The following is a 24746-nucleotide window of genomic DNA, read 5'->3' on the forward strand; positions in this document are numbered from 1 at the left end:
TTGGCCCATTCCTCCATGCAAGTCTCCTCTAGAGCAGTGATGTTTTGGGGCTGTCGTTGGGCAACACAAACTTTCAACTCCCTCCACAGATTTTCTATGGGGTTGAGATCTGGAGACTGGCGAGGCCACTCCATGACCTTGAAATGCTTCTTACCAAGCCACTCCTTTGTTGCCCTGGCTGTGTGTTTGGGATCATTGTCATGCTGAAAGACCCAGCCACGTCTCATTTTCGATGCCCTTGCTGATGGAAGGAGATTTTCACTGAAATCTCTCGATACATGGCCCCATTCATTCTTTCCTTTACACAGATCAGTCGTCCTGGTCCCTTTGAAGAAAAGCAGCCACAAAGCATGATGTTCCCACCCCCATGCTTCACAGTGGGTATGGTGTTCTTCGGATGCAATTCAGTATTCTTTCTCCTTCAAACACGAGAACCTGTGTTTCTACCAAAAAGTTGTATTTTGGTAGTGATTGGTAAATCAATCTTCATTGATTTGCTTGCAATGAAAAAAAAACCCCACACACACACAAAATTAAATCATTATAATTTTACACAAAACTCCAAAATTGGTCTGGACAAAAGTATTGGCACCCTTTAAAAAATCATGTGATGCTTCTCTAATTTGTGTAAGTAACATCACCTTTTACTTACCTGTGGCACATAACAGGTGGTGGCAATAACTAAATCACACTTGCAGCCTGTTAAAATGGATTAATGTTGACTCAACCTCAGTCCTGTGTCTTTGTGTGTACCACATTGAGCATAGAGAAAAGAAAGAAGACCAAAGAACTGTCTGAGGACTTGAGAAGCAAAACTGTGAGGAAGCATGGGCAATCTCAAGGCTACAAGTCCATCTCCAAAAACCTAAATGTTCCTGTGTCTACCGTGCGCAGTGTGATCAATACATTTAAAGTCCATTGCACTGTGGTCAACCTCCCTAGATGTGGACGGAAAAGAAAAATTGACGTGAGATTTCACAGAAAGATTGTGCGGACGGTGGATGAAGAATCTCGACTAACATCCAAACAAGTTCAAGCTGTCCTGCAGTCCGAGGGCACAACAGTGTCAACCCGTACTATCTGTCGGCATCTGAATGAAAAGGGACTCTATGTTAGGATACCCAGGAAGACCCCACTTCTGACCATGAAACATAAAAAGCCAGGCTGGAGTTTGCCAAAACTTATCTGAGAAAGCCAAAAACGTTTTGGAAGAATGTTCTCTGGCCAGATGAGACAAAAGTAGAGCTTTTTGGGAAAAGGCATCAACATAGAGTTTACAGGAAAAAAAACGAAGCCTTCAAAGAAAATAACACGGTCCCCACAGTCAAACATGGCGGAGGTTCCCTGATGTTTTGGGGTTGCTTTGCTAACTCTGGCACTGGACTGCTTGACCGGCTGAGGGTGCCAATACTTTTGTCTGGCCAATTTTTGGAGTTTTGTGTAAAATGATAATGATTTAATATTTTTTCATACTCATTTGTGTTTTTTCATTGCAAGCAAAATAAATGAAGATATTACTACCAACGCATTTGTAATTGCAATCATTTTCTGGGATAAATTAAGCATTATCTGACAGAATTGCAGGGGTGCCAATACTTTTGGCCAGGAGTGTAAATTGCACACGAATATCCAACAGCGCTCTGCACGGCGGCAGCTCAACAGCAACGACAAACAATATGATATGGCTACATTGCAAGCATATCTTACTTATTTGAAGACACCAAAAGGACAGTCATCTTCATTTTTGATCTCGAATTGAATTTTAGAAAAGTTTTTGTAAAGGTTAAAATATCATTTTTGCGCCATGTTAACGCCTCGTCTGTCAATCCAGTAGCAAGCAAGGTTTCAGGTGGTGACCTTGTTATTAAGCGCACAATCTGCCAAAACGTAAACATGCGATGTGCAACCTGATTTCCCCTTCTGTAATTCAACCAACATGACTGACTGCAACGCTTCAATTTTAAATCCAATTTTAGAGCCTTAAGCAAATTACCAAGTAAAAAAATGTTTCATTTAAATTTATTACAACGTACTATGCGATTACTATAACTTTTAACAAAACTTAATAATATATGAATTAATGTGAATATTTCAGGTACTTAGGTACAATTAACTTTTTGGGTCATTAAAAAAATTAAATAAATAAATAATAAATTAAAAAAAAAAAAAAAAAAAAAACACACAAGATTAAAATTTGGTATAAAAGTGTGGGTTCCATGAACCAAAATGTGATGTCCACATATGTGGACACCATGTCTCAATTATGATTTTATATTTATCAATAATCATTATTAGTGTATGTTTTAATGATTAAAATGCCTATAAAAATCAAATAAAATTGAAATCAATAAAATCAAAAATACACCCCGGTTTTGGCCCACAGTGCGATGATTCCCACCGAATGACACCCCCCCTCCCATATTATTTAATTAATTGACTGTGAGGGCAGGCAGCGATCATTCACTGCCACCCTCTCCCAGTCAAAATGGATTGGACATCAAGCTCCGTCAATGGCAGCCATGAGTTCAATAAGTACCCTATAAAGCAGGGGTCTCCAACCGCCGGGACGCGGACCGGTACCGGTCCATAGCGCATTTGCTACCAGGCCGCACAGAAATAATAATTTATTACCGATTGCATTCTGGCCGAATTAACTTTGGCGTGGGCCCATTAACACACCAAACCATAGATTGGACTGCTAGCAGTACATCTGGTAAACTTCAACCATGAGAGACAGAATGTGGAGAAAAAAAAACAGAAAATCACATTGTTTGAATTTATTTGCAAATCATGGTGGAAAATAAGTATTTGGTCTATACCAAAAGTTCATCTCAATACTTTGTTATGTACCTGGGGCACCTGACGAGCCAGAAGATGAGACTACAACCTCGAAGAAAACAAAATCTACACAACTTCCCAATCACTAAAGACCCATGAACTGCGAAGGAGTGGATTCTTGACCCATTTGTGAATAAACCAAGTGATTCGAGCGTGTCTGTGCAACAGGAGGATCAGCTTGTAGAGACCGCAAATGACGGCGACCTTAAACGTACATTTGAGACAACAACTCTACCGAGGTTCTGGATTAAAGTCATTTCGGAATATCCTGACATCGCTATGAGAGCACTGAAAACCGTGCTACAATTTCGAACATCGCATCTTTTCTCACTCTCCCATCACACCTAGATCAGACCATTTCGTCTCAACAAAACATGCTCAGGCCTCCCACTGATTCAGCGGGTGAGTTATATTTTCCCTGCACTTAACACCACGGAGTTAAAAACAAATGTTATTTTATATTTGCTTTTTTTTTTTGCCACACATTGCTGGTGTTCTGACAAATTTTGCCGGTCCATGGTGAAAAAAAAGGTCGGGCACCCTGCTATAAAGGGATGTTCATTAATAACTCATCTAGTGCTATTGCCGGCTATAGACGTCTAACCTATTTGATCTGGGAGGATCTTTCAGTGAATGATGCTGTCCACCTTCCCAGTTATATGGATTGGACGTCTATCTACGTCAAATGGCAGCCAATGTAAAACTAGAATTTGCAATCATACTAGTCGTTAAACTCCAGTAAAGTAGCAACAAATAAACACCGTCCTTTTCCAGCAGTTGATGTTTCAAGATGGAGGCGTGCAAGATGATGGTACAGGGCGATACATTCCAGGGTCTCACCATGTCAGGAGGTTAAACCCACCCCTGATATTTCCACTCACTTCACAGTTTCAGCTTGCACAGACATGTCGTAGAAACAGAGGTGGGTAGAGTAGCCCAAAATTTTACTTGTAAGAGTAGCGTTACTTCAAAATAATATTATTCCACTAAAAGTAGTCATCCAAAAGACGTACTCAAGAACAAGTAAAAAAGTATCCAGTGAAAAAAATACTCAAGTAATGAGTAACATTGTGAGTAACTGCTTGTTTGATTATGAACATCGAACAGGAAATAAAAGTCATTGCGACACAGGAAAGTATTCAAACGACTTCCAATTGCAAATCCATTATAAAACTGCTTCATCAAATTTATTTACTTTTCTTGTAAAAGTAAAACGAGCTCTTAAACTTCCAACTTTTTTGTTTGTTTGTAAAATGATGAATATTTTTGTAAAACTGATTTTTCACAATAAGACTGTAATAAAAAAAAAAAAATTCTTCATTTTTGCAAAAATACATTTTATTTTACTGATTATAAAATGCAATAAAAAAAAAAAGATTGAAGTTTTTTCCCTTAATGATAAAACCATTTAAAACTGCATATTTGTGTTGTTTTTTTGGGTGCGTTTTTTTTTTTTTTTTTTTAATGATTTCAGACCATTGTAGACTCTTGTAAAATTAAGACATTCATTTTGGGACCCCGCCAATATTCAGGAGCGCTGGAAGTCACTCACGGCAGGGGGTGGTGATCTTTTTCAGTTTTTCCCATCCAAAAACAGCTTTTCCGGTCCAAATTTGTCATGTTCGCATGTTTTCTCCGTGCACAATTGCAGTACACACACATGCTGAATAGTTTACGTACTACTACTAGGCTACTACAAAGACAGCTATTTCACCTACAGTGTGTGTTGGAGTTTTTGTAGTGGAAATAAAAGGGCCCGTGTATTATATTGCAAATCCCTGCAGCTAGACAGCGCAATGACACACGAACAAATTTGAAAACTAAAAGGGCCAATAAGAATCGGTTTAACACACCATTTTTACAACACTGAAATAAATTACACACGACTATCCGACAGCACTCTGCACGATGGCAGCTCAATGCGAGTATGTCTTACTGTACCCATTTGAAAACACCAAAGGGCTATCATCTTCATTTTCGACCTCTAATTAAATTTTAGAAAAATTCGCTGTTTTTATAAAGGAAAAAAATCGCTAATTCGTTTTTGTGCCATGTTACCGCCTCCTCTGTCAAGTTTACTTTTCCGTTCCAATAGCGCCTTATTCAACATGACCCGGTAGCAAGCAAGGTGTCAGGTAGTGTTATTTACACACAAAAAAAACATATTTAATCCCCAAAATTATATATTGATGCTATATACTACGTATATGCTATTGATTCAATGTTTTATTTATTTATTTTATTAACCCCTCCCAAAAAATAATCCACAAACTTTTTTCTCCCCAACACCAGGGGGTGCTGCAGAACACTCAGCTTCCCACTTCCCACGCCACCACCAATATTGTCAAAAAAAATTAACAAGTTCCTACTCTCATTTCCAATTAATCTCATATACAAAAACTTTGCTGTAAAATAACAATTTTAAATACGTTATAACTAGTATGCTAATAAATAGTAAATTGTAATTTCACAAAATTCCACGTAAAAACAAAACAAAAAAAATTTACTTTTGATATAACTACTCTGGTAAAATTAACACCTTCCTCTTCATAAAAACTGTAACCTTATTTTCATACAACACTTAATGCCTATATTTTCTGGACCCATTTTCATTGATTTTGGCTCAGTGGATTAAACAACTTAGCAAAGGGACACACACTGATAAAGGTAAAAAAAAATATTACATTGAATAATTACAATTTTATTACAGTACATTGATTAGATACATAAACAAGTTAGAGAGGATACAAGGAAGCTGTGCCTCCTTTGCAAAATCAGCTGATTCTTGCACAAAGGCACTTTTGGGAACTCCAATTTACTTGACATCCAATATGTGTCACATGATCGCTTCTTGGCATATTAACAACTGAGTCCAGCATTTAAAAGAAAGTGTTGCTGCGTAGGAAAAGTTGAAAACACTTAAAAAAAACATTTTGCGTTCGTTAGTTCATAGAATTAACACGTTCCACATGCTAAAAAAAAAAAAAAAAAAAAAACACTGGTAAAATGTAACCCCATCTGGGCAGAAATACAAATACATGGAAAACAAGTTGTATTCCCTGTAGTGAAAACACTGAACCGTCTATGGTGGAACCTCCAAAGTGGAAAAAAAAAAATCCACTTTCCATTGATTTTTTTCATAAAATAGTGATTCTGCATTCATGAATTCAGACTTTTCCTTTTCTTTAAAATGAAATTACAATGTTCTTGTCACATAAAGTTACAACTTTTTCTAATCATGAAATGACCACTTTCGTCCAATAACCTTAACCCTAGAACAGGAAATGGAATCTATGAAGACACCAAACGGCAACTACATATTGCATGGTTAATTACAAAACTTTTCCATTTGCTGTCAATGATGCATTTTCGAAAGTGGTATCCTACATACTTTAGGTCTGCTCAACAGTACCTGCTACATGACACTCTTTTGACCTTACTGTTCCACTATGGAGGTTCCGCTGTAGTTCATTTAATATGTAAACAACTGTAGTAATATGGGAACGGGTCACAGTGTTCCAGCAGGAGGCGCCATACTGTAACCGTTATTGTGCAGCATTGACGTTACAGCTTAACACAAGTGCATATGTGTGTGTGCTACACAAATGCTAAACAAGTGCATGTGCTTTGAAAGTGTGTGTTAATGTGCCATTGTAGAGCCGCAGTGCATTGAAAGAGGACGTTTTGAAGGAAAATGCTTTGCAAAGCAGCACCATAAGGGAGACATATGCCTAACTAAAAAAAGAAGTGAAGTTTTGCTTTCATGAGATAGTTGATGTTATGTCACATGTTGGAGTATTGAGGCCACTTTGTAGACTTCATAATATTATGAAGTCTATTAGTAAAAAAATATTGTAATAACGACAACGTTCTACAATTTCCAGGAAAAAAAGGCAAATACCAAAACATTTTGACTGATGTTAAAATGGATGGATGAAAGACACTCAAGAGTTCTTCAGTTTTATTTTCCTAAAATAAGATTTTTTTTGAGTGTCAATACAATTACTTTTTATTTTCTTAGTATACAACTTTATTCTCTTAATATACAACTTTACCATTAAAAACAAATTAGTGTAGCTTAATTGCACTTTTTTCTTCTGATGTGAAAATGTAGTTCTTGTAAAATGATATTTTCTCATAAAATTGTATTTTCCTTTTTGTAAATATGTCTACTGTTAATGCAATATTACAATCTAAGTAATGTAAGCTTTTTTCACGCAAAATAAGACTTTTTCTTGTAAAGTACTGAATTTTTCTGGTAATACTGTTTTACTAGTTTACACTAGAATAAAAGATTTTGAAAAATTTCTAAAAAGATCTATTTCAATGGTACCTTTTAAATAAATATTCCCACTTTTTTCTAATAAATATGTTTTCTCTAAAATGTATTCCCTTTTCCTGATAAATTTGCTGGAAAACTGACTTTAACTGGTCAAAACATTTTTAAAACTTACATGTTTTTCTTGTAATATATAACTTTTCCTGCTCAAAATTTAGGATGACAGTGTATTAAAACATGACTTACCATGTTTTTCTTTAATATAAAATTCCATTCCTGTTTTAATTGTTTAAATATTAACTTTGCACTTAACAATAAAAACTCAAATTACTATTTTTTACCTGTATTACTATTATTTTTTTCAATTGGACAATGTTGTTTTTTTTTTCCTTTTCAAAGTGGCCTTAATAGTTTTTAGTAAGTGTGATACTAAGCATAAAGATGTTCTGCAACGGCAGCGGTAACCTTGACATTTAAGTGATATACTAGCAGCACCTCCTGGTGGTTGGAAGAGGCTGTCGGGTAAGTTTGAAGGACTCCGTGCTTTCCACATCAGGGTTTTCCAGCGGCGGGATCTGTTTGCCTGAAATAATAAGAGGCCAAAATGGTACAATGCTTTATTAGGTAGCACAACAAGCTCTCAGGTTTCCACTTCCATATGACATTAAGATGGTTTGCACTGTTTAGCCAATGTAGCTAAAAGGAAAACAAAAAATCTTCTAGTTACTGTACATTTCAGTGTAGTTAATAGGGTTGGGAATCTCTGGCATGAAGCCGATTCGATATGTATCTAGCAGTGTTGTCAGTAACGCGTTAGTTAGTAACGCGTTAGTTAGTAACGCGTTACTGTAATCTGATTACTTTTTCAGTAACGAGTAATCTAACGCGTTCATTTTTCTACACCAGTAATCTAATTAAAGTTAGTTTCCTTAGTGTCTCTGCGTTACTATTTTTTCATTGCCTCATAACGTATGTAGAATGAAGAATATTGTTGTCATGTACGAAGAGCATTTTGAATAGAAAATGATCAAATAAAAGGTTCCCGGTATGTGTTTCCATGACAACCTCTTAGCTATTTCCTGTTTTGGTCCCGCGTCACATGTGCTGTGGGACTGAAGGCGTGGGCCGGGCGGGTGGACATTCGAGCCGAGTGTTGAGACGTTGCGAGGGAATGTTGATCTGTGGATATCCATGAATGAAGGCGAGTATTTTTCCTTCATTCTGGAGGGTATCAGCAAAAGGTTGGACCCCCTACATGCGCGGCGTTTTGTAGCTTTGCCGTAGCAACGACGGGCAGTCATCATTCCAAGTTGGCAAGCTTTGTTTAAATCACATGCGTGTTGCACATTTATGCCGTGAGGTGATGTGTTCGTTTAGCATCTGTGGGATGTGTTGTAAGTCCGATTGAGTGTAAACTGCTTAGTTGCTGCCACGTTTTGTGGCCAAATTGACCGCGTGTGCGTTGAGAGGAGTACTTCCAGGTTGTGCACGCGCATCCGTGCCTGCCACCACCTTTGCAATTTTGTGCAGTCAGTTTGCATTGTTTTACATTGGCACTGATATGCTGTTAACCATAACCCAAAATTCAGAAGTTTTGACATTAGGCTGAATCTTAGAGTTAGCGGGATTTAATTGGTCGGTGGAGTTGATTTCAACAAATTCCAAGCAGTTTGTCAGATACATTGTTAGTTTCAGGGCTCTGGAGTGGCTAAGCTAGCGCAAAATTCTGATATTCCCCTTTAAATTCAATCATCGGAAAGTCAATTACACGTGATGACATTTTTCTGTTGTCATTCTTATGTTGAGGCGGCAAAAGGAGAAAAATGGAAAAACAAACTGATAAATTACTTTTAAAGTAACTTAGTTACTTTGATAATTAAGTAATCAGTAAAGTAACTAGATTACTTTTTTGAGGCGTAATCAGTAATCAGTAATTACTTTTTCAAGTAATCTGTGACAACACTGGTATCTAGATACACAAATTACGATTCGATTAAAAAACGACACATTTTTAAGGCAGAGCGATTTGATATGATTCGATACAGTTTAAGAACGATACGGTTTTATACAGTGTGAAAACGATACGATAGTAAACATTTGTTGTTTGTTCTAACAGTGTTATAAACGGATAAAAAAGACCAAATTTCTACAAGCAAAATTAAACAACAAAAGTTCATACAAATATGTTTATTTTTTACAAATGAAAAAAAAATAAGGCTAACTAGATGACCATCATTTTGTTGGATGGGATTGATGATAAAATAAAACTTCAGTGACAGACAACAATAAAGTGCAGTGATTCAATCTCTGTATTTCCTGGTGTTTTGAACACAAGACGTAGGTAATTTAAGTGCAACCTTTCAACGTAAACATCTTAATAACTAAAATTATATGCAGGAGCTCTAGGAAAAAAGAATTAGACCTGCTAGTGTTATCATAATGACTAAATAATAAATAAAGCATAATGCTATTATTCATTACCTCTGGTATAATTGGGGGAATAAAAATATGGCATTTTAGCCATATAGGTCAATAATCATAATTTTAACCTTATACACAGCAAAGTCATTCACTAATGCCTGTGCTTCCATATTTTCTGTCCATATCATTTTTGAAGGGCAGATTTTTCTTGAGAAAGATCAACTGTTCCACATGTTCATGTTTAAGTAGACTGTGTTTCATGGAAACAATATCTCCAGCAAGTCGTGCCTTTGTAGTGGGTTATTTTTCAGGGTTAAAAACTCACGATCTCTGTCCCATACAAATCCGGCTGCAGTCCTCACTTCAAAGTCCGTCTTTTGTTTTCCTGATGTGTTGAAAATCAATCGCTGTCCTTCCCCACTTCCGCCATATGCTCATGCTGTTTGTCCATTGTTTCGCGACTGTGGTTTCGTTTGCTCTCGCGGAGTAACGACACGCCCGTCACGATCAAAATGCATCATGGGAAGTTGAGGCAACCACAACTGTGAGTGGTGGCTGTCCATGTTATATTATGTGTGCCATCACCCCTCGAGTGCGGCGATCCTTGAGTCGAGCAGTGAGAAACGCACAGCGCAGCTTGAATGAAGTATAAGCTAATTACGTGTCATTCTTCCACACATCACTTGATACATAAAATAGAACACCGATGGTATGAGCGCGCATAACCGAGTCTTACTCTAGCGACAGCCAAGTCCTTGTTCTACCAGGCTATTTACTGTCGATTGGTTAGTTTGCTATCGATACAGCCGTATCGCTCACCTGCGAAACCGGATGTCAGGTCGTATCGGTTTATCGTTCTCAAGCTTAGTAGTTAAGCACAATGCAATTTAATGATGTAATTAATAAACCACCTGACTGCCTCAATTTCAAATTTTTGTCTAGCAACACGGTCAGAGAAAAAAAATGTTTTGCATTTGAAAGTTTAATCGACTTTGTTCATCTTATTGTCAGTCGTTTGCAGTTTTGCACCGCTCAGGGGCAAGGAAGTTGTCGAAATATCGTTCTTTTCTGTCAAACTTTTCATTTTTACTTTTAATAGCAATGGCGCTAAATGCTAGCCCTCGCTACATTTCCCGGCATATGCAACACTTAGGGTGACCATATTTTTATTTCTAAAAAAGAGGACTTTTACTCAGAGTTCACTCAAAGGTGCCTATATCACTTTAATATATTTGCCTCCACCATCTGGATATAAAAATTCAGTTTTATTAAAAAAAATGAAAAAAATAGGGCTGTCAAACGATTAAAAATTTTAATCGAATTAATTACAGCTTAAAAATTAATTAATCGTAATTAATCGCAATTCAAACCATCTCTAAAATATGCCATATTTTTATGTAAATTATTGTTGGAATGGAAAGATAAGACACACGACGGATATATACATACAACATACTGTACATCAGTACTGTATTTGTTTATTGTAACAATAAATCCACAAATGGCATTATTAACATTCTTTCTGTTAAAGTGATTCACGGATAGAAAGACTAGTAGTTCTTAAACGATAAATGTTATAGTTACAAGTTATAGTAATTTTATATTAAAACCCCTCTTCATGTTTTCGTTTTAATAAAATTTGTAAAATTTTCAATCAAAAGTAGAGTTAATATAATAATAGGAAGAATAAAAATAACACTAATAAAAATAGAGTGAAAAGTTTTACGTGTATTTTGCATAGCTAAATTGATATGAATGCCAGTTTATTTAGCATTGTTGTTTAACTGTGTGTCAGAATAGGGCCTCATTACTATAGACTGAAGTGCTTTTCTTTTTGAGAACGTTATTTTTTTTTGAGAGAGATAGGAATATTATTTTTGTTGTGCTTTCACTAAACGATACTTATGTTTGTTGTGAAGGAGAAGCTTATGCCAATAAACGGCGCGCCTGTGTCCACTCGCCTTTACTTTATAACATATACAGTGGGGAGAACAACTATTTGGATACACTGCCAAAACCCATTGGCAGTGTATCCAAATACTTGTTCTCTCCACTGTACCTGTACATATCTTACCCAAAATAAAACAAGAGACACACAATTGCCACTAAAAGAAAGAAAACTTACCGAAATATGTGTGGAGCACAAATAGCAATTTGCATTGCATTGTGAATACAGCATAAACGTCTCACAACTACTAATTCTCCCACGTTTAGAAGACATAACATGAGTATGGAACGGCGCTGCCTCCAAGCGGCCGGTGGCATTCTCTTCACTCTTAATGTCCATAAACGGCCTCATTGTAATGTTTGAGGCAATATGCCAGCGGGTGCGTTAATTGCGTCAAATATTTTAACGTGATTAATTTAAAAAAATAATTAACGCCCGTTAACGTGATAATTTTGACAGCCCTAGAAAAAAACAAAAACAAATTAAATAATGATTTTAAAAAAATACAACAAATTTTAGTAAAGCCTCACTACTTTTATCCAGGAAGTATTTTGCTTGTAGATCAGTGTAAGCAATATGATTGGATTGGATTGTAGCTAATCAATGCAATATAGAGAATTGTGGGGCCGTTCGATGTGTTTGTGCAGCTGGCCACGAAGTGAGGGTTTTGACTGATGCTTTTGGTACAGGGCAACTTCCATCTGCAAAATGTTGTCTTCGCCAGCGTGCCAAAAAAGCAAAAATATTTTCCTCGCCATACGCTGTTGTAATTCGCCAATGGCGATGTGGCAAGTGGGCAGCGAGCACCCTGCATCAATGACAATAACACATATTGACGGGCACACAACATGAAACCTACTGATCTTCTGGAAGAGCTCTTCCACATTGACTGCGTTTCTGGCGCTAGTCTCGATGAAGATGGCGGCGATGGATTCAGCAAATTCCTTGGCCTCCTTCATGGGGACTTCCCTGGAACGTCAGCATCAGGTATGAGATTGGTGAGGACATTTTTGTGTGCCTTGACTTAGAAATTTAATTTCTTCCCTGACAACATTTGTTACCTAAAACACTTGTATATTACATTTTTTTAAAAAAAATGTAATTGAATGTAAGAAAAATAATGTGTAAATAATTAAACAGTAAGTAAAAAAAATTGGTGAAAAACAAAATATATTAGTCGTTTTCGCAGAGAACAAAGACTATAGACCCTACCCACGTGACGTCACAACTCCTTCCTCCTGACTGGTCATTTGTCCGCCCATTTGTCCGTCAACACATCATGTTTACCTGTTACGGCTACGTACATTCCTCCTATTTACGACGTGTTTTTCTGCTCGTTAACATTAATAATCAAAATGGTGAAGGCATGTGTGGCGGTCGGTTGCAATAACAGAGAAGATAGACGGAGAAGACGGAGAGACTTGAAGTTATACCGGATTCCGAGAGACCCGGAGAGAAGAGAGCGAGATGGGCTGCTGCAATTCAACGAGAAAACTGGGCTCCAAACGATTACCACAGATTATGTAGTAGTCATTTTATATCTGGTAAGATGCATTTAATATATATTTAGAGGGTTTTGGGCTGACAACCACAATTAAGATCAATGCTAGGCTAATCGCCGACAACATACACGTATGTATGTAGTGAGAGTGCTATCGCTAAACCATATAAACATTAAAAGCCCTAACTCCATTGACAAACGACATGAAATACATTAGACTTGACAGTGGATGTTAGCAATAACAAAAGATTTTGAATTGAAAATTTCGTAACTCACTTTTCCAAGCACAAGATAGATTCCTGCCGAATTTTCGTGGACGAGGACCTGTTTCACCCAACCAGCAACGAAGCTCTTAAAGTTTTTCAAACTTTCGTGAGAATAGGCTGATTTTGTGTGGACAAGATAGTTGTACATATCAGAGTAGCTAGCAGATGTCAGGCAAATACGGCGGAGACAGCGGGTCGAAAAACATCGATTTAGGCATCAAATATGGATCTGGCGAATGGATAAACTCAAGCTTTTCCACATAACGCCTTTTATGCAACGCATCAAGTGAGTTTACGGCATCCGAAAGCACCGGGTCTTCCATGAAATGCATTATAAATTGCTCGATCAATTGAGACCATCGATAATACAGACACAAAATGACGGACAAGGGGGCGGAACCATACAGCAAGCACGTGATTTTGTGACGTCGGTGGGTAGGGTCTATATGCTTGTGAGTATTATTCCACTATATGCTCTGTATGTGTTGCTACCGGTTGTGTTCAAATTGTTTAAATGCTGGTCAACCTTCAGAAGTCAAAGCTAAGCTTTGGTTTTAATAAGCATTAATACTCATTATTTTTAGTTTGAAAGTAAAGTTGAACCAGGAAAAGCAAAATATGTCTTAAAACAAGCATTGAGCCTCTGATTTGATGAATTTTTCACTACCTATTAAACTGCTGATTTTTCTAGGGATAGTGACTTCAAGATAAATTTTTGGAGGGGGGTCATAACTCAAGACGAGATAACCGTTCGGCAGTTTGGATTATAAAAAGCTCAATGGTCAATGTACCACTGGATTCATAAAACAGCGAAAAGTAGTCCACCTGATGTCTCCTAAGTCGTTCTTGTTCCCTGCGATAGCGACAACAATGTCCTCGGGCCCGTGTTCCTTCAGTTCTTTCACCCACTTCTTCAGTGTCTGGAAAGAGTCCTGCACACAAAAATTGATCGGGTTGACTTTGTTTCCTCTCCATTCCGTGGTGTCAACAATCACCGATAAAGCAGCAGTCGCATGTCCAAAGAGAAGCTTACCAGTTTAGTGATGTCATAGACGATGACAGCAGCAGCCGAGCCTCTGTAGTACATCGGAGCTAATGAGTGGAACTAAAAATAGATAAAAATACTGATATAAAGAACTCGACATAAATGCCATATTATTGTGCTGCAACAAGACTTGAGAAGGCTTTTCAGTCATCACTCACAGGCAGTTTGTGACAAGTTGAAAACATCATGCCTATTTGGGGATGTAATAATGTTCAATGACCACAGTTTGACCTTGTATTTGCGCTTTGTTTAGGGATGCTTACTACAGAAACTTATTTCCCCATTACACTGGAAAGTCTCATGCCTCATACATTATGGTGGTTTATCAGGCCTAGTAAGGCCTTTGCTGCAAATCTAAACACTATTACAGGCACTCGCCTTCCATTTACATTTTAAACTAGAATTGCATATACACGATATAAAAATATTATAGTGTATCACAAAAGTGAGTACAACACCCCCTGCATTTCTGCAGATATTTAAGTATATCTTTTCATGGGACAACACTGACAAAATGACACTTTGACACAATGAAAAGTAGTCTGTGTTCAGCTTATATAATAAGTTTTTTTCCCCCTCAAAATAATTCAAAAATAGCCATTAATATCAAATCCCCTGGCAACAAAAGTGACTACACCTCTTAAAAACTACGTATATCCCTAAAAGTCCAAATTGAGTACTACTTGTAATTTTCCCTCCAAAATGTCATGTGCCTCGTTACAGGAGCGCTTTTAGCATTGCTGCAGATTGAGGAGGTGGGGGGTCAGCCTGTTAGTGCTCAGACCATACACCACACTCTACATCAAATTGGTGTAAATGGCTGTCACCCCAGGAATGAAGACGGTACACAAAAAAGCCCGCAAACAGTTTTCTGAAGACATGTCAACAAAGCACATGGATTACTGGAACCATGTCCTATGGTCTGATGAGACGGGCGGGCTTTCTTGTGTACCGTCTTCAGAAGAGGCTTCCTCCTGGGGTGACAGCCATGCACATCAATTTGATGTAGAGTGCGGCGTATGGTCTGAGCACTTACAGGCTGACCCCCACCTCTTCAATCTCTGCAGCAATGCTGACAGCACCCCTGTAATGAGCCACATGACATTTTGGAAGGAAAATTACAAGCAGTACTCAATTTGGACATTTAGGGATGTACGTTTTTTCAAAGGGGTGTACTCACTTTTGTTGGCAGGGGTTTGGATATTAATGACTATATTTTGAGTTATTTTGAGGGGAAAATAAATTTACTCTATTATATAAGCTGCACACAGACTACTTTTCATTGTGTTAAAGTGTCATTTTGTCAGTTTTGTCCAATGAAAAGATGTACTTAGATATCTGCAGAAATGTGAGGGGTGTACTCACTTTTGTGATACACTGTAGGTATTTGCTAACTATCACAACTGCATCAAGTCATTCCTATAGACAAGTTACTTCCGCTTTACTTCCTGCTTTCTGCTCGCAACTTCCGTTTGCATGTTATTTTACATTGACAGCAATTGTGCTGGAGTGGCATCTCTCACTAAACACCCTGAAAAAACACTATTTGGAAATACTGCATCCTTCTGCTATCTCGACATGGGAAGACAACATACAGTAATGGCCCAGGGTGACCCCAAGTAAAACATTATCATATTTTCTTGCCTTCATGGCAGAGGATGCAAACGCCATCAGGAACCTGGAAAAACTCTGAGGCATTCCAGTACCTGCACAGCCACAAAGTTGGATGTGTCCTTGTACATAAAAACGAGAATTTTGTCCTCATGAAGGCGGATGTGGAACTAAGTCAGTGCGCAGAGAAGATATATCAATTGGTAGCACTACGCACAGTCATGGTTCCGCTTCCCATCATGCATTTGGGCATGGCTACAGTATCATTTACTGAAAGCTCAACAAATACACTAGATTGTATATTGTGACTAAATATTGCAAAGTCACAAGTCTTTCTATCCGTGGATCCTCTCACAGAAAGAATGTTAATAATGTAAATGCCATCTTGAGGATTTATTGTCATAATAAACAAATACAGTACTTATGTACTGTATGTTGAATGTACAGTATATATTCGTCTGAGTTTTATTCATTTTTTTCTTAATGCATTGCCAAAATGTATATGATTGGGAAAAATTATCGGGAATGACTGGCATTGAATCGGGAGCACAAAAAAGCAATCGGATCAGGAAATATCGGGATCGGCAGATACTTAAACTAAAACGATAGGGATCGGATCGGGAGCAAAAAAACATGATCGGAACAACCCTAATTACAATGATGATTGTAATTATGAAGTTTAATAATTTTTTACTACAACTATTGCTGCTGCTTTAGCTGCTACGACAACAACACAACCAAAGCTTCAGGAAAGGATGTTCTTCGGTGAGTTTCTTATCAACAAAGTGATAAGAACAAACAAATAATCTTTTAGGTGGACCTTTTAAGTTTAGAGAAGCGATACACATTCTTGAAATATTGGCTGCTGGTTTCGGATGTAAGGCGTATGGCGGAGTAAATCCACAGTGGCACTTTTAGGGGGTCGATGATGAAAACATTCCCCTTCAAACCATATATTTAGGCGCTTCCAGGAGTTCGCACAGCACAGAATGTCCCGGACCCTTGTTTATGTTGTGCTAGATCCATTTTTGAAGAATCAGTGGGTTCCTTTGATTTGATTTTGACTTCGTTAACACACTGCTAACCTCAACCGCAACTCATTATGTTGTGTCTAAACCAGACGTTAGGAGCAGAAATTTTCCAAGATGGCGCCGCCCATGTTTCGTTCAGGAAACTTGTCTATATGCGACACACTTATGTCCGAGGACAAAAGTAGTGATTTACCGACATCTTGCGGCACAGCGGATTTTCCCTATTATCATCAAGGTTTGGTCCTTTACCTTTCTGAATAGTGAGGGTTGACTGTATTCAGTACTTTTCCTGTGGTCAAATGAGCATAACACCAAACTAGCAGCATCCTCGTGACCCTGAATGCTAAGGCGGATAATGGCGTTTCACGGCCGAAAGCAAGGCGGTCACAAGTAAACATGGTACATGATGGAGGCATGCGCGAGAAATCCAAGCATGTGAAGAACATCCCCTCAAAAAAAGCAAAAAAATGTCAAGTATACACGGTACATGATGGAGGCATGCGCGAGGAATCCAAGCATGTGAAGAACATCCCCCCAAAAAAGCAATAAATGTATCTCACCCGCTCCTGTCCTGCAGTGTCCCAGATCAGGAATTTGTGAAGCTCACTCCCGGACGGCACAGTCTTGGTCAGGAATGAGGCGCTACGAAGGAACATGTCGCATTAGCTAAACTAACTTAGCACTAGCCTTGGTCTGAAACCTTACTTAGCATTAACAACAATGTAAAAATATTGTTAGTATTAGCTACATTCAAAGCAGTGGAGGAAAATTCTTTTTATTAAAGGATCATATAAAACCTTGGGCCAAAAAGCTAACCTCAATAGCGTTCTGTATTCGTCCTTTTCTCACTAGTGTTGGTACTGGTACTAGGTTGTTTGGGAATTGGTTGCCAGCCAATCACAAGGGACAGAAAGACAAATTAAGCATCAACATTTATACCTGGGGACAATTTTAAATCTTCAATTCAACCTGGCATGCAGGTTTTGGGAATGTAGGAGGAAAGCTACAGCAGGCAAAGGGAGAACTCACAAACTCTACACAGGAAGGCTGAAGCCGGTTGAATTCACAGCCACTGAACTAGAAGGCGGACGTGTCTAATCAGTCATCCTTAACCTTCACTGACCTTTGGAAATGTTTTGTTCTTGCCGGTGAACCATTCCTAAAGGTTTCTATTGTTTCTCATGGGGATACTGATTTCCAAGGTTATTATAGTATCTGGGATTTGGTGGTCTCACCCTATCGTGGGGCTGATGTTATGGTCGAAGTGATCTTGGACGAAGCGACAAACGATGCTTGATTTACCCACGCCGGTGTCCTGCACACACAAATACACAAGCACACCACACATAGTTCATTCAAGATTTGCAAAAGCATACCCCTCCGGTGGCCGAAAATGTCATTGCATGTAATTGACTTTCCTATATATGTATTTAAAATTAAGACTTTGCCGGTAAAATGCTGTCTATAAAAGTTGCAAAGGAATAAAGCGAACAACAAAAATGAATGAAATGAACAAAAAAACATTTTTATAATGGGTCAAAATTATTTTTCGAACAGATCATATGGCTAGCACCTTAGAGACGGTCATTTGTTTTGCTTAGCTAAACCACCTGAGGACAGAAGAGGCAAGATGGATATACAGTGGGGCAAATAAGTATCTAGTCAACCACCAATTGTGCAAGTTCTCCTACTTGAAAAGATTAGAGAGGCCTGTAATTGTCAACATGGGTAAACCTAAACCATGAGAGACAGATTGTGGGACAAAAAAAACAGAAAATCACATTGTTTGACTTTTAAAGAATTTATTTCCAAATTAGAGTGGAAAATAAGTATTTGGTCACCTACAAACAAGCAAGATTTCTGGCTGTCAAAGAGGTCTAACTTCTTCTAACGAGGTTTAACGAGGCTCCACTCGTTACCTGTATTAATGGCACCTGTTTTAACTCATTATCGGCATAAAAGACACCTGTCCACAATCTCAGTCAGTCACACTCCAAACTCCACTATGGCCAAGACCAAAGAGCTGTTGAAGGACACCAGAGACAAAATTGTAGACTTGCACCAGGCTGGGAAGACTGAATCTGCAATAGGTAAAACGCTTGGTGTAAAGAAATCAACTGTGGAAGCAATTATTAGAAAATGGAAGTCATCCAAACCACTGATAATCTCCCTCAATCTGGGGTTCCATGCAAGATTTCACCCCATGGCGTCAAAATGATAACAAGAACGGTGAGCAACAATCCCAGAACCACATGGGGGACCTAGTGAATGACCTACAGCGAGCTGGGACCACAGCAACAAAAGCTAGTGGCTACTATCAGTCACACAATGCACCGCCAGGGACTCAAATCCTGGTACTGCCAGACGTGTCCCTCTGCTGAAGAAAAGTACATGTCCAGGCCTGTCTGCGAGAGAGCATTTGGATGATCCAGAAGAGGACTGGGAGAATGTGTTATGGTCAGATCAAACCAAAATAGAACTTTTTGGTAGAAACACAGGTTCTCGTGTTTGGAGGCGAAAGAATAATGAATTGCATCCGAAGAACACCATACCCACTGTGAAGCATAGGGGTGGAAACATCATGCTTTGGGGCTGTTTTCTGCAAAGGGACCAGGACGACTGATCTGTGTAAAGGAAAGAATGAATGGGGTCATGTATCAAGAGATTTTGAGTGAAAATCTCCTTCCATCAGCAAGGGCATTGAAGATGAGACGTGGCTGGGTCTTTCAGCATGACAATGATCCAAAACACACCGCCAGGGCAACAAAGGAGTGGCTTCGTAAGAAGCATTTCAAGGTCCTGGAGTGGCCTAGCCAGTCTCCAGAGCTCAACCCCATAGAAAATCTGTGGAAGGAGTTGAAAGTCCGTGTTGACCAACGACAGCCTCAAAACATCACTGCTCTAGAGGAGATCTGCAAGGAGGAATGGGCCAAAATACTAGAAACAGTGTGTGAAAAGCTTGTGAAGAGTTACAGAAAACATTTGGCCTCCGTTATTGCCAACAATGGGTACATAACAAAGTATTGAGATGAACTTTTGGTATTGACCAAATACTTATTTTCCACCATGATTTGCAAATAAAAAATCATACTTTAAAAATCAAACAATGTTATTTTCTGTTTTTTTTTTCCACATTCTGTGTCTCATGGTTGAGGTTTACCCATGTTGACAATTACAGGCCTCTCTAATATTTTCAAGTGGGAAAACTTGCACAATTAGTGGTTGACTAAATATTTATTTGCCCCACTGTACATAATTTTTCAAACCTAAGCTTTCAAAAGCGACAAAAACTACTGTGCGAGAACCAAGGATTGAAGATGTGGACCATGAAGCACCGGAGAGCACCGCAAAAATGGTGAGAGGAGTTTCAGTTTGCCCCACTAAAGATGTTACTTGTGCAACAGAGCCACCGCCAGGCGTACCACATTCAATGGACGATGATTTTGGCCAAAAGCATACCTGTCCTAAGCAGTCTGATTTAGAATTCCCCTAAAAAAATGATGGAAAACAATAAAAAAAAAACGCTCATTTTCTCATATTGTTATAAATATTCCTGGCTGGAATATTCAGTCAAAAAGGCAATGGCGTTTACTTCTCCACTAGGTAAGACAGAAAAATGTGCACGCGCACACACACACAGCTGGGATGCTTGTATGTACGAGCATGGGCTAAGCTACTATCTGAGCATATATATTGTAGTTAATTTTATTGCTGACACTGCGTTTCGGGGTCAGCAACATGTTTTGCACCCCCTGCCACAAAAGTCCAACTCGACCTATCATAAGGGCGTGTAATATTTCTTTTAAACTTCACTGAGCATTAGACTTCAAATCAAGAAAAACAATGTCATTTGAACATCTGACACTTATTCTAAATATTATTTATTTTATGAAATCCATTACAAATGAATTGTAAATTTTGCATCAGGCAGCATTGACTTCGACATTTTTTTTCCAAACACAAGAACAACTCCATAAAAATCTTTTGCTTTTATATGTGGTCATGGATAGCACAATCATTGATGCACTTCAGTGGCTTTATTCCCACGAGAGGAAACTGAATAAAGATTCATTCAAGAGTTGCTATGGGCTACAATTCATGACCAATCATTGTATACACAAGCACACGTTCCAAGCATTAATGTCCCTATGAACCAGTTCAATGGCAGCCAATGAGTTGGCGTGTCTAAAATTAAAAAACAAACAAAAAAAACCTCAAAGGACAATAAATACAGCAGCTATCCTTCTAGGGCTGCAGCTAACGAATATTTTATTAGTCGATTAATCGATGGACTAGTTAGTTCGAATAATCAAGTAATCGGATAAGGAACATGAAAAATTAAAATACCTGAGCTGAGCCTCAAACGGTATAATTTACAAAAAAAAAAAAAAAAGAGGATCTATGTAAAACAAAAGAACAATTGGCTAACTTATATAGAAAAAGTCCGCTAGCTTAAATGCTATAAAATGCTAAAGTTTTTTCTTTCAATGCTCTTAACAGATGGTTCAGGCACATATTCCCACATAAAATGGCGAAATATACCTATAAACTAAATTATGAATGCATTAAAAAACATTAGCGCTAACTAAAACTTAGCTTACGTTGGTCTTAACAGGGAGCAGTGGGATTCAGCCATGTGAAAAGAGGCAGACCAGAGGGCAGTGTATCCACCCTAATCAATAAAACTAAATGCAAACACTTTCAAAATAAACCATTACAACGCCACTTTAATTAAACGAATACTTGAAGCAACAAAATTTAATTCAAAATTTTTTTTCCAATCGAATACTCGAGATAATCAATTATTTGTTGCAGCACTATATCCTTCTTTTTGATAACAGTAGCAGGCTTTCCATTTATCAAGTCAGTCTGTTTTTTGAACTGGTTAGATACTGTTGAAAGAATTGCAATGTTTACATTTACTGTAAATTTCCTGCTTAAACGTTCTTGATAGGGTTTTAAGACAGCTGAAGAAGGGGGCATTTTTGTTAGTTTTTTTTTTTCATCTTCAAGGCCTTCACTTTCATCTTTAAGGCCTCTAATGGCCAGCCATGCAATGCAGTACTTTGATGCATGCGATTGAGCGTTGTCTTGGATAAAAGTCAAAGTCTTCTTGATAGATGCGGACATTTTTCTGTGCCACTGCTTGAAGAATGTGTATTCTAAAACAAAAAATGGCTGTAGGTCTGACCGTTCATTTTGACTATATTTCTACCCAAAGGTTCAACTAGCACATATTTACGTATACCTGCCGATACCAGTACTCCACCTCCATCTTGCTGGCATCTGAGTCAAAGTGAAGCTCTGTTTCCGTTACTGATCCAACCATGGATCCATCGGCAGGGTCAGTCAATAGTCACACTCATTTGATCAGTCCACAAAACCATGAAAAAATCTGTCTTCTGATATTTCATTTTTGATGTTTCAACTTGAGGTGGTCAGATTTCAGCCTTTCTTACCTTGGCCATGTTGCTTAAAACTGAACACCTCATCCATCTTGACAATTAAGCTAGGTTGCAGTTGGGAAATATGACAGCATTGAAGGATTTTGGGTTCCTAGTAGCTTGATGTAATTTTCTTGCTACCCATTTGACTATTTGCTACAAAAAGTTCTGAAGATGGTTCTGATCATGTCCTAATATTTTAGACATTTCAAGAGTTCTAAATCCTTTCAAATTCTTATGACTTTTCAGGGTCAGTCACATGTCTTTTCGTCCCATTTTCCTGAGAAGAATCTGCTGAGTAATTATGCACACCCTGATATAGGGTGTTGATCTTCTTAAGCTACTACCTACTCCATTGCACATACATGTATATGGCGGAAAACACTTGAAGTTCCACTCTGAGACCCCAATTTGGCACACTTTCAAAATTGTCTTACATGCATGTGTGATACAACATTGGAAAGACTAAAGTCTCAGTTTTCTGGGGAAGAAAAATTTTGAACAGGAGGGCATTTAAAAAAAAAAATAAAAAATTAAACAGCGAAATCCTATTTGGAGACGAGAACACGCGAGAGCAGAATTAAAGACACCATGACTTTAACAAGATATTATTCTGTACTTACCTTGTTTTGATCCAAAAACTCCATGTAGCATTTATCGCTGAGTGTCAAGACACAGCTGTGAATGGCCACAGCTGGATTTTGGGGGGGGTTTTATGGGTGAAGCATGGTCATATAACAGGGGCCGCAATGCAGAAATCGCAGACATCAAGGAGTGGTCGAGATTTTCTTTTTCATATATTTACCCTTTTAAACGTTTTTTCCCCAAATTTTTCTTTGTTTGGATCGATTATTTATCATCTAACATACCGAGGGAAATGTGACAGTAACAAAAAAAACTACAATTTAGCGATAGTTATGTGGTAGATATCTTTGACTTTTTTACAGACGCTATTTTTTTCATTGTGACGTAATCTGTTTAAAAGTTTAAAATATGCGAGCGAAAATTTTTTCAAAGTCGTATTTAAAAAAAATTTTTTCAACCAAATATTAGACATCAATTAATGATTCTAAACTAAAAATGACAGACATTTTGAATAATATAATTACTTGTTTTCATGGCTGGGTTGAAACAAAAACGGTTGTGCGACGTCTGTAAACTGGGGTTTCCAGGGTAAAACGGGCAAATTAAAAATAGGTCGGGGGCTGAATGCGCCATGAATCTGCTATGGCAGCATATAGATATATTGTTCTATCAAACACAATAGTTGGTTTGGCTTAAAATAAAGCTGTTTCTTTTAAAGAGGAGTGCAAGATCAGGAACTGCTGTTTCAGTCTTGTCTGTGTTTTCCGCCATATACATAATCTGATATGCATTATATCCAATAAAATTCAAATTAATACAGCTAAAAGTTGGAAAATATGGATAAAATGATGATATGGTAAAGATTTGCTCCTCGCCTAATAATTATGCAGTGTCTTACATTAAAGCCACCATTACAAGAACAAATGAGAAAACATGAATCCTTCAAAATTTGCAATTAGTAACATATAACTCGGAAGAGAAATTTAATGAAATCTATTAAATATTATTAAATACCTCTGTCCAAGAGGTCATTAAGTGACAACTTAAGTTGAATGTCTGTTGACGTAACATAACGTCACATCTCTACGAAAATTTTCCCAAATTGTCAGCTGTTCCTGATGAAGGATTGTTTTTGGGTCAACTTCAGCTTGACATCAACAGGTCATTTGACAATTCAGGTCACTATGTAGCTCGGGGTCAAATGTTAAATTTCATAAATTAGGTTTGCTTAAACAATGTACTATACAGTACATCGAAAGAATTTCCCCAAAATGGAGGGTGATAAAAAAATTCAAAAGAACATGCTACTTACCCCTAAAAGACAAACTTTGAGCTCCCTTATCGCCATGGTGGGTCGCCAAAGTGACTTATATCATTATGTGTCAGTATTCAATTATTGTCTTTGTCTCGTCATGCTTAAAACTCGTACTTTTTCGGCGCCTCTCGCTCTATGGAGGAGAGAAAAACCCAACCCCGGACTGTCTGACTTGCTGACCATCAGCAAGAATATTTCGCACAAAAATGGGACGCACGTCCTGTGAGGGTTTTCAAAATAAAACCCATAATCGCAACGATGCTACTATAATAGAGCAGATTTCAAAGTAAAGGATATCAGGTTTGTAATTGCGAACAGACAACTAATCAAATGTATTCTCAACAGGCTTTATAAGTACGGCAGAGGAAAAAAAAAAACCAAATAAATATGCTTTCACTCTGCCAACTTCCTGTTTTACCATGGTGTGACTACGTCGGACTTTTCATAATAGTTTGCACGTAG

At 37.9% G+C, this 24746-nt stretch overlaps 1 protein-coding gene across 1 annotated transcript; it reads right to left on the reverse strand.

Moving 5' to 3' along the window:
* Window positions 1-5523: 5523 nt before the first annotated feature.
* Window positions 5524-24460, reverse strand: rab31 (RAB31, member RAS oncogene family). Its single transcript, XM_057856486.1, has 7 exons — window positions 24282-24460; window positions 18176-18255; window positions 17501-17582; window positions 14287-14358; window positions 14079-14185; window positions 12346-12455; window positions 5524-7700 (listed from the first exon to the last, which is right to left on the reverse strand). Exons 1-7 carry the CDS (start codon window positions 24315-24317, stop codon window positions 7603-7605), a joined length of 585 nt encoding a protein of 194 aa, XP_057712469.1. The 5' UTR covers window positions 24318-24460; the 3' UTR covers window positions 5524-7602.
* Window positions 24461-24746: the final 286 nt, after the last annotated feature.

This window comes from Corythoichthys intestinalis, chromosome 14 (assembly GCF_030265065.1).
Source record: "Corythoichthys intestinalis isolate RoL2023-P3 chromosome 14, ASM3026506v1, whole genome shotgun sequence".
Taxonomy (NCBI): Eukaryota; Metazoa; Chordata; class Actinopteri; order Syngnathiformes; family Syngnathidae; genus Corythoichthys; species Corythoichthys intestinalis.